A 17,656-nucleotide genomic window follows, 5' to 3' on the forward strand; every position below is an offset into this window, starting at 1 on the left:
TTTCAGACTAAAACACCTTTTAGATGCCTGCAAATAAAATCGGTAATTGCATAAACCAAAAAAAGAAGAAGAAGAAAGAAGCAATCCATTATCTTGAAGGGAAAATGACACAAATAGTCCCTGAACTTTGGCCCAATATATAATTTGGTCCCTGAACTTTTAATTTGTTCAATATAGTACCTGAACTTCAGGCTAATGTTCAATGCGATCCCTGAACTTTTATTTTGTTCAATGTCATCCTTGAATTTTTGGTACATGTTCAATTCAGTCCCTGAACTATATGAAAATGTTCAATGCAGTTCTTTCCATTAATTCAAGTTGAGGGACTACATTGAACATTTTAATATACTTCAGGGACTGAATTGAATATGTACCAAAATTCAGGAATGACATTGAACAAAATAAAAGTTCAGGGATCACATTGAACATTAGCTTAAAGTTCAGGGACTACATTGAATAAATTAAATGTCCAGGGATCAAATTACATATTGGGTCAAAGTTCAGGGACTGTTTGTGTCTTTATCCCTACCTTGAAAGAAGAAAATTTTTTTTCTCATTATCATAAAAATAATTCTTTCTATCTATAATCTTAGATCAATAGAAGGAAACTTCGGCATCAAAGGACGGCAAATGTCATCTATTTAAAAATGGGCACTTTCTTCTTCTGCATGATGAACTTGATCGAAATTCCCTTAAGCTATCTTCAAGATCACTCAGAAGAAAAAGTTGTCTCAAAGATACAAGGTATTGTTTATGCAACTTTTAATGTTGAAGGATAAAAGTTGGGAACTAACGCTAACTTCAATTAGTAGTTTCATAAACAAAGCTAGTAAATTAAAGAAAAATAAAAATAAGTAAAACAATAGAAGGTTGGTACATTAAAAAGACAATAAAGTAACCTTCTTGAAATCTCATTTAGTTGTCTAATGGAACTTTTTGTCGAACAAATAACCATCTCGGCTATTGCCTGGATAGTAGTTAGCCTAAGTCAACTCTTTTTCCCTACGTGACAAATCTTGGATTGTTGCCATGCCACTATAGGTTACATGTGAATGGCTAATCAAATCTCTGGGAATGGATCCACCTTGCTCCTTCTTCAACCCCCCTCCTTGGCCACCAGACCAGACCGAGAGGATCAAAATATGAATAATGATAGAAATATTAAGTGCCAATTTGTAAGATTGATATATCAAGTGACGTGATAAATTCCCTTTTTATGCTCGAGTATGATCCATATATTTGTAGGGAAAAAAAATGCAAGAGTGAGGGTAAGAGGTCAAAGATGTGTGTGATAAAGTCCAAAGGATGTGGAGGAGTTAGGGGTTGACCCACCAAAAGAGAATGTAAACCGCAAGTAATAAGCAAACCATTATTTTTTCAGAATCTACTTGGCGGTGACAAAAAGCAATCCAACCTAATTGTTGAGTATATGTATATGTGTATATACACTGGGCACGAGGAGTGGCTTACTGACCTGCTAGGATAGTAATAGATCCCAATAGCATGTAGCCAACGCTCGGGAACATATGCCTATGTGAAGAAAATAACTGCACGAAGCATAGATCGAGGTAAGTTACAGAGCTCTCCAAGTCAGAGTGAAATCTCTCATTCCAAATAAGAATACTTATACTCCATACGGACAGGCATCTTGTCTCCAATTAAACAGGGAAGACCTCTCTAACGAGTGACAGTACTAATCATAGATATATGGATTTCGGATGAGAGAACCACATTACTTCCGTGTTTACTTTTGTACTTGTAACGCGCATAATCTGTTCGACAAAAGGTTTCTAAGTTGTTTTCTTGGCGAAATAGCTCCTGTGTTTGTCGGATATGAACATATGTGTTGATAATCTTTGAACGATTAGATTTCGTGTCATTAGCTATTAGATAAGGTGAATCGTGGTTACTGAAGTTTGCCCCAGTGAAGTGTCTACTTGGATGTCCCTTATTATTGTTGCCATCGCCAGTGAAGTGATCTGGTTCATAGTCATTGGAATAATTTTTCGGATGACACCCAGTTCATGGGTGTTTGTGATTTCTGAATTTCAGCATGTTGTTGGCTAGCAGAATTGTTTAGAAAATAGCATCTTCTGGTTATTTGTTGGAGGTACGCGGTGGGTTTTCGTAATTGTCCTCTCAAACAGTTAGAAGATGTGTGTAATACGAGTTACTGTAACTGATGATTCTCTGAATTTTTTAGTTTATAGCTTATATTATGTGCATCTCTTTATAGCTTGTTGTGAACACGAACAACAGCCTGCAAGATCCTTACCAAAAAAAAACAACAGCCTGCAAGTTGATGTCTTCGGATTGAAAGAATGTGCGAAGACCTACATAAAAGTGACATCTCAGCCATATTATGTGAATGATGAGGGAGATACTTTGCACCCCTCTTTTCTGTGCTTGGACAAAAGGGAGTTCCTTCTTTCTCTTCTCTCTGTGAGTGTGTGCGTGTAGGTGTGGCCAAGCTAAGAAGCCTAGTGCCGTCTCTGTTATCATTGTTGGAAGTTTCATTTTGTGAAAATTGATCTCGTTGTTGCACGCAATTTGTACTCGGAACTTTCAGTAAGGAACTTTGAAAGTGATGACGGGTTGATGAGGACGGAAGGAGTGACAGTAGCCCATGATTTCTTCATCAATTCCTGGATTGGGGCTGGTGCTTCCCAGGCCATTTGAAATGGATGGGTCAACCTATTGAGTTATGGTGAGGTTGTTGAGCAATCAAAATTTCACTTTGTTGCTTCAATAACGTGTCAGTTTATTACTTTTGATCTTTGTTTTGCTGTAAATGTTTGACGTGTGACTAAGCCCAGAGGTCCAAAAACTCCGAACAAGAAGATGGTCGAATAGCCTGGCACAAGTTATGCTTGGTTACGGATGAATTCATATACAACCTTTTTGTTGCCAGGTTACCTTCCATGAGATTGTTGAGAGAAGACATGATTCCACTATTTTATGCTGGATGATGTAGAAACGATAAGCCACCGGCTATCCCACGGGTTTCAGTAGCATCTGCTTTTTTTTTTGTTCGGTCAGTAGCATCTGTTGAGATGCGTGAATGTTGGCTTTTTCTGACTGGCTTAAGGTATTTGTTCCAGTTTTGCTGGAATTGTTCCCGCGACAAAATATCTTTCACCGAAAGTAGTTATTCGGCTTTTATCTAAAGAGATTACGGTCCTACACTAACTCCGAACTGAGAATATCACATGCAAAAAAGGATCAACTTCTCCAATCCAAACAGCACTGTACAGTCCCAAACCAAGTCGGAATTTAATTGACGACGAGGCCCGGAAATTACAAACTTGATGACGTAACAAGATATAAGCAAATTATGTCAAAATTTAATTGACGACACAGCTTGAAAACATAAAGATACTACGCCAGAATTTAATTGATGGCGCGGGATACACGCTAGAATTTAATCGACGACGATAATCTAAAAGCTACAACTAAGGAAATTTAAAGTGTACCGTATGACAGATAATTGAAAGATAACATCCGATTTGATTTGTGCGGGGGTCTCTCTGATGGGTGGATGGCAGTATTTATAAAGGTTTTGAGGTAACCGTTTTTCGACAGTTTCCAATGATTGTATCTTTTTGAATAACTTCCGTCGATAACCTTCACGTTCCTATATCTCCACCAACTTCACGCCCACATTCTTGAACGGTTGTCCTTGTCTTATGTAGGTCACTCCATGACAGTAATTTTCAAATGATAATTGTTCCCTCCAAAACGCATGTCTTTCGGCCTAATTGCCCCGTTGATTTCAATTTCAAGATGGTGCTTCAACGTCTCTCCATCAATTGTTTACTGCTGAGGCTTCATATCAGCGGCCACTAACTATCCATTACCGTATTTCGATAATTGGATATGTGGTAATGATGAGTATCAACATTGATTAACACATGTTAATCTTTATGTTTGTCGATAAGTTGGCATATGTGCGGTGATGCCCATGTGCCCTCCACATACTTGTTCTCACTCATGCGCAAAGAACGTGCTTGTCGATGATAGGATTATTTTGGTGTCAATAGTTCCTCTGTTGCCTTTTTCAGTTTGAAACTTAAGCGATGCTCCTTTTATTTGTCGCTCACAATGAAAAACTTGGGACTTAAAGAAGGTTTGGTTTCTGATTTACGAAGCAGCGACAGTTTCTGATCGAGTCAATCCGTGGAGTAGCGGTTTTGATTTGACGCATGTTTTTCCCGAAAGCAATCACTCTCTTATTTCTTGAAATGGGAACAATGTAAAAAGAGCAGAGCTGGACGACGAGAGCCATTCTTCTATTGTTCTTGCATATGGGCATATTGCATCATATTCAATTACTTAAACAGGGAGTAAGGTTAAATTTAAGTACGGAATTAAGTCTCTTTCTTCCCTTCGGTGGAGTTTGCTTGTGGTGCCCATCACCCGAATCTCATCTAAGCTAATTTATCACATTATTTATGTTCGATAGAGACCGATGATTCAATAAAATGGATCCTTATTTATCCAAAGTCCATACCATATTTTAAGGATAAAGAACCTTTTTAGCGACCATGTTAAAACGTCGGGAAAACTGCACATTACTTTTTAAATTCATAAACTACCCACTAGCTAAAAATGAAAAGAAAATGTCCAAACTTGCGGACCATAAAGGGTTTCCATCAGTTAATAGATGCCTTTCAAGTTCTTCTTCTTCTGTTGTGTATTGCAACGACAAGTATTGGGCAAGAAGAAAATCACAATCCAGTCACAGTGTGCATCTGTCGATGCGTTTAGCTATGAGGTGTGGTCCCTTGCCCGCACTTGAAGAAAGCCGTTAACCATCCTTTCTGTCATTTGGAGTTTCTTTTTTGAGCAATTTTTTGTTTTCTTTTTGCCACCAAGATTGATAAAGAAGATAGTCATTGATCGCGGTCAAACCTCAATTTCCTGGATCAATTCATGTGAAAGAGATTAAATATCTTTGTCGGGAAGGAACACAGCAAATGCCATAGCTTTTGTACGGCATTTAATTGGGTGCCATGACTTTTTTCGATAATTTGAGTTTTATAATTTTCATATGACACTCACTTAAGTGCCATATAACTTTTCAATCGATCATTTGAATGTTATAACTTTTAAAAAAAATATTCACCCCAAGTAACACGCCACCTTAGATTTCTAGCACTGGGGGGTAAACATTTTAAAGGTAATGGGACTCAAGTGACTAATAAAAATTTATGGCGCCAAGTGACCATTTTTTAAAAGTTATGATACTTAAGTAATCGAGAAAAAAGTTATAGTACTCAAGTGAGAGCTGTGGAAAAGTTATGGTACTTGTGGTGTTATTATTCCTATAAACATATATCGAAAGGCTAAATGTGGTTGTAGATGATGATTTTGTTGTCCATGCAATATGCACAAGAGTTCTGAAAATGAACGCTTGCTAATTGGCCCAATAATAACCTTTATTTTAGTATTTATTATTGCTATACGAACTATGTAATTTGTTGATTACACAAGTCAACTCTCTTACCCTTGATATAGGTATAGTTACAAGTTTTAAAATCAAAATCAAGTGTGCAAAACATAATTTATATGAGGTGATATAGTTGTTTCTAGGAGGTATTGTGTTCGTATAATCTTTCAACGTCGAATTGAAATGCAATGATTCTTGATCATTCAACAAATCTGATTGTGATTTTTTACCTTTCGATCTAATGTTGAAGGCTCTGGACTTTATTTGGGCCCATCACGTGTAACATGATGTGAAAGTTCCTTCATCATAAAAGTACATGTCTGTAAATCTTTCAGTGGGGCTGGACTTTATTTGGCCTCATCACGTGTAACACAATAAAAATCCATGACTCACGAGGAACTAAGCCCATGAAGTCCGAAAGAATAAGTCAAGAACTCGTAGGTCAAAAAGAGAAAAAAGGAAACGATAAGTTGAACTAATTGAGGCCTTTATAAAACCATAATTCCTTCCAACTGGATCCCGAATTGTCACTACTTTAATAATTGAGTTTAGTCATATTATTAAATTGAATAGCTTTGTGCTCGCAATAACATAATTAGACTATTGAAGGGAATTCAGAATGAGTTGAAAAAGTCAAGGACTTCATCATCAAGACCGTCCACATGATTAAGACATCATTGGAAAAAGAAAAGAGGGAAGCATAGCAACAATATATTTTCGAAGAAACTGAGGCAAAAGAAAGATGGGATAATCATACAAATAATCTCTAAACTTTAACGCAATTTATAATGTGATCCATAAAATTTTAATTTGTTGAATGTGATCCCTAAATTTTTAATTTGTTCAATGTGATTCCTGAACTTTTGGTACATATTCAGTTTAGTCCCTGAACTATATGAAAATGTTTAATGCTGTCCTTCAATTAATTTAAGTCCGAAGACAACATTGACCATTTTTATTGAATATGTACCGAAAGTCTATGGACTATATTGAACAAATTGTACATTAAGCTAAAGTTCAAGGATCATATTGTACAAATTAAAAATTCAAGGACTACATTACATATTAGATCAAAGTTAAGAGATCATTTGTATCATTTTCCTAAGAAAGATAAAGCTGGGGTTGATTTTGTTGTTTATCCTAAGTTCAAGTTTTAGGGCTATTGACCGATGACAAGAGGGTCGAATCAATTCCCACAATGCGAAACCAGCGGCGAATATAAGTTGCTGCTGTGTTTTCTTGGAGTCAAGATTGCTGTTGCTATCGCTTGACTTCCACTGGGTCAAAATATGTAGTTCTCAGGATTCACACCGTGACAGGGACACCTCGTCGTCGGCTTACTTCGATGAGATCGAGACAACAGAAAAGGACGAATGATCTGAAAAGGACAGATTTCACGGCGTTTCTTGCCGGTGCGTGATAAAGACCATTCGTGAGTCGATGAGTTTGAATTCTCTCTATCGACTCTGTCGTCAGATGGTGATCAAAAGTTCATAGCCATCAACGGTCTTTTTGGTCTCTTACGACTTTTAGTCCGCCGTTTCTTAAAGCGGTGATTATAAGGTAATCGCCTCGCTTAATCAACATTTAATTGAGATTTTTGACTAATCAACTGTCTTAAGCGAGGCAATAGAGCTGTCACAACGTACCAAAGATGTATTCCATTAACATATGGGCCAAAAGAAGAAAAACAAGAAAGAAATACCATAAAGGTGCAAACAAGAAAGGCCCAAATGTCATTTGATCTCTCAATAACTTGTTGGCCACTTACTGACATTTTCATGACACTACTAAAATCTTTTTGCTAGTTCACGAATTATTGAATTTTCTTATCTTGAACTAATTTACAAGTCAAAGTCTTGAATTTTCCACCTCTCAGATGAATTTACCGAATTTTATTTGAGTGACTATTTTGCCAGAACTTTTGTTCTCGCAACGAAATATTTTCACAGAAAGTAGTTCTTGGGCTTTTAATGAGAGGAGATTGGATTTTGTGGCGATTTGGGACATGAGGTGTTCGGGTAAATTATGTAATAAACATTTTTACTCCGATAGAAACAATGCGAACTTGGATTGTGGTGTAACTTAATTGACGACAAAGCCCAAAAAGTACAGTGGGTATAAATGTAAACAGATTTTGTAGGAATCTAATTGATGACAATACCTAACTTCACTGGAATATCACGCAAGAATTTAATCGACGACACGAATCTGAAAACAACAACTAAGGAATTAAAAGTATTGTGCAGGAAAGCTTAAAGATACTTTAAAGATAACATTTTGTTTGATTTGTGCGAGGGGCTCTTTGTTGCACAGGTAATTAGCTGCATCACGTCTTATGGCGGTGATTATAAGGTAATCGCATGGCTTAATCAACATTTAATTGAGATTTTGGACTAATCAATTGTCTCAAGCGAGGCAACAGAGCTGTCACAACGTACCAAAGATGTATTCCATCAACATATGGGCCAAAAGAAGAAAAACAATGAAGAAAATACCATAAAGGTACAAACAAGAAAGGCCCAAATACCACATTTTTTTTATTCTTCTATTGTTATATCTTTTTGCAAAATTTTCACCAATTTCTCATTTAATCAAAACATCACGTTGGTCCCAAATTACGTAGCCAGCAGAAAACAAATGACGACCGGTATTTTTTAAAGAAGAAGTGATTTTCAAGCAATTGGATATTTTTGGACAATCCAAATCCGAAGTAGCAATTTAGCAGAGCGCGTTCGTTTTGCGAAAAATGAGTGATTTGGAAAACTTTTTCCGAAAAATGATCGCTTATATCGTTTAGAAAAATGAATGAATGAAATTTTTTTATTGCCCGCAAAAATAGTGAGGCATAAATCGTTATCGATGATGAAAATATTTTCCGTAGACTAATTTTTCTAAATGATATAAGCAATCATTTTTCGGATAATATTTTTCAAATTACTTATTTTCCGCAAAACGAACGCACCCTTAGTTTGCTCCGGCAGGCTACCCCTGGACTTGGGGCTCATTGATTAGTCCATTTGGGGGAAAGGAATACCCAAGCAGAAAGTCCTGCTCGCCTCTTTATTATTATGTTTGACCTACGCGTATGGGCGAGTGTCGGAGTATTCATGTAGTAAACAACTCTTCATCAATAGCTTAAGTTTTTTAGGATAGTTAGTTTTGATCTCACAAAATTTTACAAAAGGAACTACCAAGTCAGGGAAAATTTACGAGGAACCCTATTTGATGTATAAGTCTATGATGTTTCGATCCAATCTTGTGGTGTCATTCTCTCTATAGTTTGTGTCCCTTGAAGTTATCTTGGGATGCATGAATGATTTCTCTTTAATGGAACCATGGCATCGAACAATATTTGATCATCCAGAGTTGAACCCTAAATGATAAAGGAGAATCAAGGAATATGGGGGTGGTTTGGGGTGTAGAGTGGGTGCTCGTGGAGGAGGCTCTTGGAGGTCGAGAGGGACGATGGCGGCGGCGGTGATGGTGGTTGTGGTGGTGATGGGTTTGGGGAAGAGCAGGGAATGAGAGAGTGCAGTGGTGATGCTCTCGTGGCTGATGGCGAATGGTGGTTATATTTGTTCTATCGTTTTATTTTATTTTTGGATTTGACACGTGGAGATTGGGCAGGAAGTAATTGGCTGGTGATGGATTGCGTGGATTATTTGAGTGGTGAAAAACTTAAAACTAGATAGCATTTTGTACCGTTTAGGTACGGTTCCGGTCAAGCGACTCTCTTTTTTGCTTGTTTTTTCGAAGGCCGTCCAATTGAAGAAAGTGTTTTATGAATGGGAAAATAACATCAATGGTCTTTGAAATTTGATTTAATGTGCAATGTTATTCTTGGACGTTTAATTTGTTCAATGTGGTCTCTGAACTATTAGTAAATATTCTGTTAAACTATGTCCCGAGTTTGAGTCCGTTGAACGAACCCGACCCAAACTGAATTTTGTATAAGCTGGGTACAAGAAAGTTCAAAATACAGATATTATTTGTCGTGCATGAGTCGTGAAGTAATGAAGACTGTTTCGGTATTGAAGTTGGAGAATGAATAATCTTTCCTGATGGGCGTTGGAATCTTGGCTTGAAATAGGAAAGTCCACGTTGGACTTTGAGCTGGACTTTGAATCAGTCAACAATGGATCAGTGAAAAGAAGAAATAAAATAAAATAAAAGGAAAGCTTGATTGGATTTTGTTTCCTAATCCCAATCGGCGTGAATTCTTTGACTGAGTATCAATGGACTTCTTTAGGCGGTGAATATAGGCATATATATTCCAAAAGATTTATCTTTAGGTGAGACTATATCAAAATATTCAATGCCATCTTTTCATTAATTCAAATATGGCATCTGCCGATGTATCTTCTAACTCGTTAAGTTTGAACGGTGGATAACAAAAAGAAGTTACACCTGAATTATACAAGTAAAATATTCATATTAAATTAGGATATAATTTATTCATTTGTGAAGTAAATCTCATCAAGTACGACAGTCCCCTCATCCCACATATTGAAAAATGTTGTGCTCCTGGGTGACCCCAAGGAAATGTACAAGTGTGGTGATTGGAACAGCATTGAACGAGGAGGAACAAACTTAGAATGATTTATAACCATTGTCGAGTCTTTGTCGGGTCTTTTGCGTTCAACCCGCCTTTTGGGTTAGGTTGGACTAATTCGTCTTTGCTGACCCCGGCATCTGGGAGAGCAGCTTTAAAACTTTGGTTCTTGATCAATTTGTTTACCTCGCCCTCTAGAAGTCACATATTTTCTTACTCCTCTCGAGTTGAAAGAAAGTCCGTGGCCATCTTTGAATTACTCTTATTGTACTCGCGTTCTTTCCAAGTTCAAGAAAAGATGATTATCGATGCATCAAGAAATGTTTCCTCCGCTTTCTGGATTTCATGCCTGATCCTCTTCATCCCAGGCACTCCTGTCAGTGCAGAGACATATCTTCAAGAGCGGTGCGGAGATAGGGGCAACTACGCTGTTCATAGCAAGTTTCAGGACAACCTACATCGCCTCCTCTCCGGGGGGCTTGACAACAAAGGACCCATTTACGGTTTCTACAACACGACGGAAGGTGAAGATCCAGACAAAGTTTATGGTCTCTTCCTCTGCAGGTAAATCACATGCGAAAGATACCAGAAATTTCAAATACTTTTGAGTAATACCTTTCAATTCAATCATTATAATTTTTGGAATCGGCTCACTCGGTGCTAGGATTTATAATGTACCTGATATATTGGTCTTAATTAAAATCCTCTACAAAGTACGGTGGTCCAATGCCAACCCAAAAAATGCTACCCAGATTTAAGTGACGACTAATGCAACTTTACTATTCCTCTTTAGAGCGGATGTTGACACCAATCTCTGTCAGTCTTGCATCAATTCAGCTACCAGCCTCATCATAGAAAGATGTCCAGGACAGAAAGAGGCGACCATATGGTACGATGAGTGTTTTGTGCGCTATGCTAACAGATCTTTCTTCTCTATCATGGAGACATTGCCGATTATTTTCATTGTCAACCCTGCGGACGTGGAGCAAACTTTTGATAATGAAGACTTTGAGACAGAAGTGACGGATTTTGCAAGGAATGTCACAGGCTTGGCGATCTCCTCGGAAAGCTTATACGCGACCAAAAACATTAATGTCTCAAGTTCAGTGACCTTGCATGAGCTTGCACAGTGCACCCCTGACATATCAAAGTCAGATTGTAAGAGTTGCTTGCTTTCTGCTATCAAAGAGTTTCCTACTGTTCTTAATCATAAAAGGGGAGGTGCGAGAATTCTTCAGCCAAGTTGTAATATACGGTACCAACTGTATCGTTTTTATGGGGAACCTAGAGGACAAGCACCAGCACCTTCTCCAACTAACAAAACCAGCACTGAGTCTGGCATTAAAGGTATGAGTTATATAATACTCAAAATGTGCACTCAATTTGTCATGGTAAGCGTGTAATGGTATCATTCCATTGCTTTTCATTCTCAATATAAGCTGTTTTGTGTGTCATATTGCACTTGACTTACTTTTATGATCTAAACTATGATCATATTCTTTTGCTTTCACCGAGTTCTTGGTATGTTTAGATGCGAGGAATTTCTTTGTCTTGATAGGGGTCAAACGAGCTCCATGGATTACAATTGTTAGCTCAATAATTGGATCGTGTTTACTAATAAGTATCGTGGGTTTGTGCATTTTTTTGAAGAGGAGAAAGAGATCGAAGAAAGGTATAAGTAAATTCATCTTGCTTGCCATTGGAATGACCATCTTCTAACATTTACCTTATGAGAGTAAGCTCTTGGATCTCAGAGAAGGAAAACAGCCAAGAGGTTCAGTTACTTCATCTGAGACGAGAGATTGGAGAAGAGTTTTCGAAGGAAAACTCTCGAGGAGGAAAGCCGGTGGCTTCTCAAGAACTATCTTTGATACAATTAGACATCATACGGGCGGCCACAGGAAACTTCTCCAATGAATGTAAACTTGGGGAAGGCGGGTTTGGCCCTGTGTACAAGGTAAGGATTCTAGTGACTCAACACCAATTTATGGGGAAATGGAGAAAATCTTCCAATGGTAGCAAACTGGCAAAGTCGTTATCCATAACAAGAACTGAATCGAATTTGGTTATCTTTAGTAATTCTCACATTCGGATTTGACAACCGACTTTCCGCTGTTTCAGGGCACATTGGCAGATGGAAAAGAAATTGCAGTTAAGAGGCTTTCAAGAACCTCAGGCCAAGGACTTATTGAGTTGAAGAATGAAGTCATCTTGATTGCTAGACTACAACACAGGAACCTCGTCCGATTATTGGGATGCTGCTTGGAAGAACAAGAAAAACTCTTGATATATGAATACATGCCAAACAAAAGCCTGGATGTCTTCCTTTTTGGTTTGAGCTTTAGCCGATGCTATGAGTTTTTTAGCTAGTTAATTTTAGTTTTATCAAGTTGAGTTTCAACTAAGTCTCTTGTTGTCGACCGATTCAAATATGGGGCATAGTTAATTTTAGTTTCATAAAGTTGAGTTTCATTTGAGTTTCTTATCATTGACAGATTCAAATATGGGGCAATCTTTAGATTGGAAGATGCGCGTGAACATCACCTGTGGAATAGCTCGGGGACTTCTATATCTACATGAGGATTCTCGCTTGAGAATTATCCACAGGGATCTGAAAGCTAGCAATATTTTGCTAGATGGTGAGATGAATCCAAAGATATCTGATTTCGGAATGGCAAGGATCTTCAGTGTAAATCAAGACAAGGCCAATACAAATAGGGTTGTTGGAACCTAGTAAGTGCTTTAATATCATTCTACGTCCGTTACATGTTCGGATGATTCACTAGGCCAATAAAGGACTCTGATGATCAGCTCAATAGCACCATAATGAGCACATTCATATTTCATAAGTTTCATATAGAAAATTACTTTTCTTTGTTTCTTACTTCCAAACTAATTGCTCTTCATCACATAACTATGGTTAGTGGATACATGGCACCGGAGTATGCAATGGTAGGACTCTTTTCTGTAAAATCAGACGTCTTCAGTTTTGGAGTTCTCTTGCTAGAGATAATAAGCGGGCAAAAGAACAACGGTTTTCATCTCCGAGAGCACTGTGAAAGCCTTCTCACTTTTGTATGTTCCTAGTCACCATCCAATTTTAATATGAAATCCAAAAATTTCATGCGGCTATCCTTGCTTATTTTCTTTGCTAAATAACAGGCATGGAAGTTGTGGTCCGAAGGTCGAGGGTTGGAACTTATTGATCCCTTAATCAAAGAGTCATGTGATACAGTTGAGGTGCTGAAATGCATACACATCGGTCTATTATGCGTTCAAGAAGACCCTGTGGATCGACCAGCTATGTCACTCGTGGTTCATATTCTAGGAGGCGATACTATCACACTCAACCCACCATCGCAACCTGCATTCTCAGTTGGAAGAGATGTGAAGAAACTTTATTGTATTGTACGCAGTCAAGAAGCCTTCACTGTTAATGGTGTAAGCGTTTCAGATGTTTTGCCTAGGTGACCAAGTATCGTCATCGCATCTTCAATTGATTTCTCTTTTATACAATGAAAATGCCGTTCGAGATAATTATGATGTGTATTTTTATTCTCCATATCTTTGTAGGACTAGGCATATATCTCCCTTATTGTGCATATTATTAATTAATTGTAATATATTATGTCATGTTACCTTGTATAGTTATCATGTAAAGTCGGCTTTTGTTCTCTTCTTTATATATATAGAAATATACAGATCAAAACATTCTCTCTTCCGCATATTTCTTATGTTAGTATCAGAGCTAGATGATCTTGAGCAAATTTTTACTCCTTCCGGCTTCCTACTCCCTGGATTGGGTTAGTTTGTCCCGTTTGGATGTAATTTAGTAGCTTTGTATGGGGCAAATTATGTTTCTAGCAAGTAACAATCATATAGATAATCTAAGAAGGTTGAGAAGTTAATTACCTCTTCATTAAAAAGAAAAGGGTTAGTATTACGAAAAACTCTAAATTGGTACATTTGTAACAAATTTACATCAAACCAATTTTTTGACCACGAAAAATCCCAAATTGGTACACATGTAACAAATTTACTCAAACCAATTTTTTAACCAAAAAAATCCCAAATTAATACATCTGTGACAAATTTATCATAAACTAATTTTTTGACCACCAAAAATCCCAAACTAGTGCGCGTGTGACAAATTTATCCTTCGTTAGCTTCCATCAAATTTTACCGTTAAATTTGCTGACGTGGATGATACATGGTGAAGTGGCAAGTCCCTAGGATAAATATCATGAAAACACCAAATTGGTCAGCTAATGGATGATAAATTTGTCACAGGATTATTAGTTTGGGATTTTTGGGTGGTAAAAAAAAATTAGTTTTGGGTAAATTTATCACATGTGTACCAGTTTGAAGTTTTTTGTGATCAAAAAACTAGTTTGGGGTAAATTTGTTACATGTGTGCTAGTTTGGAGTTTTATGGTTAAAAAATTAGTTTGGAGTAAATTTGTCACATGTATACTAGTTTGAGGTTTTTCGTGATATTAACCCAAAAGAAAAAAAAGAAAAGCCTCAACATTTTCCATTAACGCCATAAAGAGAGCTTTTTATACTAATTATCTCGGCCATATTAGAATTTTGGCTTATTTTATACGTGTTTATAAATTCTAAATATCAAGGTAAAATTATTAGCGAAAAAGAAAATATCAAAAACATACCTCTCCTTCTATCCAATTACCACTTTAAGTGCTTCTACTATTGAAAATATATATCTAATTACCACTTTAAGTGCTTCTACTATTGAAAATATCAAAAATATACTCGAGTTTTACCTATGAAGACCACTTTGTACATTCACATCAATTATCTTTATGCACCTATTTACGAAAATAGCCATTTTCTTTACAAAATGTCCATCCCCCAATCCTAATTTTTTAACATCCACCAAAATTACCCATAACCAATTAAAAACAAAACCACCAAAACCCTAAGCAAGATATCAAAATGAGTTTGCAAGGAGGGGCGATTTGGTCTTTTTAATGTAAAGCTTTGGTTAGAGGTATGTAAATAATATTTACAAAGACAGAGGTATGTACATGGTTATTGGGTCAATAGTAAGGTATGTATTTTGTATTTTCCATTAAAAGAACACATTTTGTAGTCTTTCTTAATTTATATAAGGGTGGAACGGGCCGGGCCTCAATGCCCTTGCACAGACTCGACCCACCTGCGGACCAGAATTGTCCAGGCTTGCCCAACGGGCTTACAAAATTCAGCCAAGCCCACCCGTTGATGAGGTCCATCGCTCAGTGATGTCATATAGAGGAAAGTTACTACTTCTGACCAAGCATATTATGATCAAAATAGTTGGCATCTTATTCTATATATTCTTTCAGTATCCATCCAATCAATATGGCAGAGAATGTTTTCCTACTATCATTTGCCGACATATGATTCGGAGGACATAACTTTGTCTTCCAAGACACACTTATATAGGAAGCACAAAAGAAGAATGATAGACATGTAATATTCTCAATGAATCTACGCAAGTTATGGCTCTTGATGGATATTCGAAGCAAATGACACACATTTAGAAGAAATTCGGAAAGACATCGAGAGCTCTTGACTGTTGACTTTCGGGAAGCAAAAATCAATATCTCCGAGCTTCAAGAACGTGATGAGCAGCAGAGTCTTATTGGATCAATCATCTTAGTCCCATCATCTTCTTCATCAACATACATTGGAGATTCTTGGATGACCCCAAGAGAATACGTAAGTGGTGATTCCAATTATGATTTTGAACGAGAGACAAACACACTTGTGACTTTAGCAACCCTAACTCATAAGTTGTTAGGTAGCGCACGCCCGGAAGGTTCATCCTCGTTCTTTCTCGGAAAAATAAGCCAATTGGGTAGTCTCTCATGATTACAGAACTTGAAAATTGGACTAATCCGTCATTGCTCACCCCGGCATTAGTGGGAGCATCTGGAAAACTTGTTCTTAAGCAAATTCAACAAACGCAAGACCATAACCACAACGACGTAATTGATATTAAACAGAATTGTTTATGTGACTCCTAAATGCAACTTTCCTATCCTTCTGTAGAGGCGATGTTGCCGGCAGTGGCCGTCACTCTTGCATCGACTCAGCCACCAGCAACATCTTAGAAAGATGTCCAGGAGAGAAAGAAGGTGATCATGTGGTACGGGGATTGTCTCGTGCTCTACTCCAACAGATCGTTCTTCTCTATCATGGAGTCAACACCATACTTCGAACTGTACAACCTTATGAACGTACCGGATCTCGACAAGTTCCTCCAGATTGTGGCGGAAACCTTCAGGAACGTGATGGACTTGGCAATCTCCTCAGAAAGCTTATATGGGACCATCAAGGTCAATGTCTCGAGTTTAGTGACCTTGCATGAGCTTGCGCAGTGCACCAATCTTATCAAAGTTAGACTGTAAGAGTTGCTTGGTTTCTGCAATTGATCGTTTTCCTACCTTTATTGGCGACGGAAGGCAAGGTGCGAGAGTTGTTTGGCCGAGTTGTAATGTACGTACGAACTGCATCCTTTTTATGGGGAACCTAGAGGACAAGCACAAACACCTTCTCCAACTAACAAAACCAGCACTGATTCCAGCACAGAAGGTATAACTTATATGATACTCAAAATGTGCACTCACTTTGTCATAGTATTTGTATAACGGTATCATTCCGTTGCTTCTCATTCTCATTTGAAGCCGTTTTGTGTATCTTTATGCTCTTCACTTGCTTTTATGATCTAAACTATGATCATTCTCCCTTGCTTCCACTGAGTTCCCGGTATGATTTACACCCTGTGAAAAAAGATCTGCAGATATGTGGTATGATCAGATGCAGGGAATTACTTTATCATGAACAGGGGTCCAACGAAGAAAAGCTCCACGGATCGCAATAATTAGCTCAGTCATTGAGTCATCTTTACTAATATTCATCATGGATTCGTGCATTTCTTTAAAGAGGACAAAGAGATTGAAGAAAGGTATAAATGAGTTCACCTTACCACTAGACAAATGGATGTCCAGGACATAAAGAGGCGACCATATGGTACGATGAGTGTTTTGTGCGCTACGCTAACAGATCTTTCTTCTCTATCATGGAGGCATTGCCGATTATTTTCATTGTCAACCCTGTGGACGTGGAGCAAACATTTGATAATGAGGACTTTGAGACAGAAGTGACAGATTTGGCGAGGAATGTCACAGACTTGGTGATCACCTCGGAAAGCTTATACACGACCGTAAACATTAATGTATCAAGTTCAGTGACCCTGCATGAGCTTGTATAGTGCACCCTCGACATATCAAAGTCAGATTGTAAGAGTTGCTTGCTTGCTATCAAACAGTGTCCTACCGTTCTTAATCATAAAAGGGGAGGTGCAAGATGTCACGCCCCGAACCCGAACGAGCACGCAACATCCCTCTGGGGTCGTCAAGCATGCGACATCCCAGGACTTGTCGCCGACCCAACTTAACTCAAACGAGGAACACGAGCGGAAGCAAATTCGAACTCACCATACAACATACAATGAAACAGGGTAGTAGAGAGAGACGAACGATACACATCAACAAACCGCTTTTTAAGAACATAATGTTACTTACAAACGGCACAAGGTACAAGCCTTACTAGAGGCCACTATTGACGAACCACGCACAACAAAA

General features: G+C 37.8%; 1 protein-coding gene across 1 annotated transcript; it reads left to right on the forward strand.

Annotated features, from left to right (window-relative positions):
• The first annotated feature begins 10,177 nt into the window (after positions 1–10,177).
• LOC115692174 (cysteine-rich receptor-like protein kinase 10) lies at positions 10,178–13,510 on the forward strand. The gene is made up of 7 exons (XM_056302605.1): positions 10,178–10,568; positions 10,798–11,351; positions 11,759–11,961; positions 12,126–12,336; positions 12,500–12,737; positions 12,929–13,079; positions 13,167–13,510. Exons 1-7 carry the CDS (start codon positions 10,303–10,305, stop codon positions 13,473–13,475), a joined length of 1,932 nt encoding a protein of 643 aa, XP_056158580.1. The 5' UTR covers positions 10,178–10,302; the 3' UTR covers positions 13,476–13,510.
• The last annotated feature ends 4,146 nt before the right edge of the window (positions 13,511–17,656 follow it).

Source organism: Syzygium oleosum, unplaced genomic scaffold, assembly GCF_021117445.2.
Source record: "Syzygium oleosum isolate NSW1041296 unplaced genomic scaffold, Sole_v2.1 Sole_v2.24, whole genome shotgun sequence".
In the NCBI taxonomy this organism is placed as follows: domain Eukaryota; kingdom Viridiplantae; phylum Streptophyta; class Magnoliopsida; order Myrtales; family Myrtaceae; genus Syzygium; species Syzygium oleosum.

Bases quoted from the DNA above. Each gene is read 5' to 3' on its own strand.
- LOC115692174 (XM_056302605.1), top strand. From the start codon at position 10,303: ATGATTATCGATGCATCAAGAAATGTTTCCTCCGCTTTCTGGATTTCA. The intron at 10,569-10,797 runs GTAAATCACATG...ATTCCTCTTTAG, and splicing joins TATGGTCTCTTCCTCTGCAG to AGCGGATGTTGACACCAATC. The intron at 12,337-12,499 runs GTTTGAGCTTTA...TATCATTGACAG, and splicing joins CCTGGATGTCTTCCTTTTTG to ATTCAAATATGGGGCAATCT.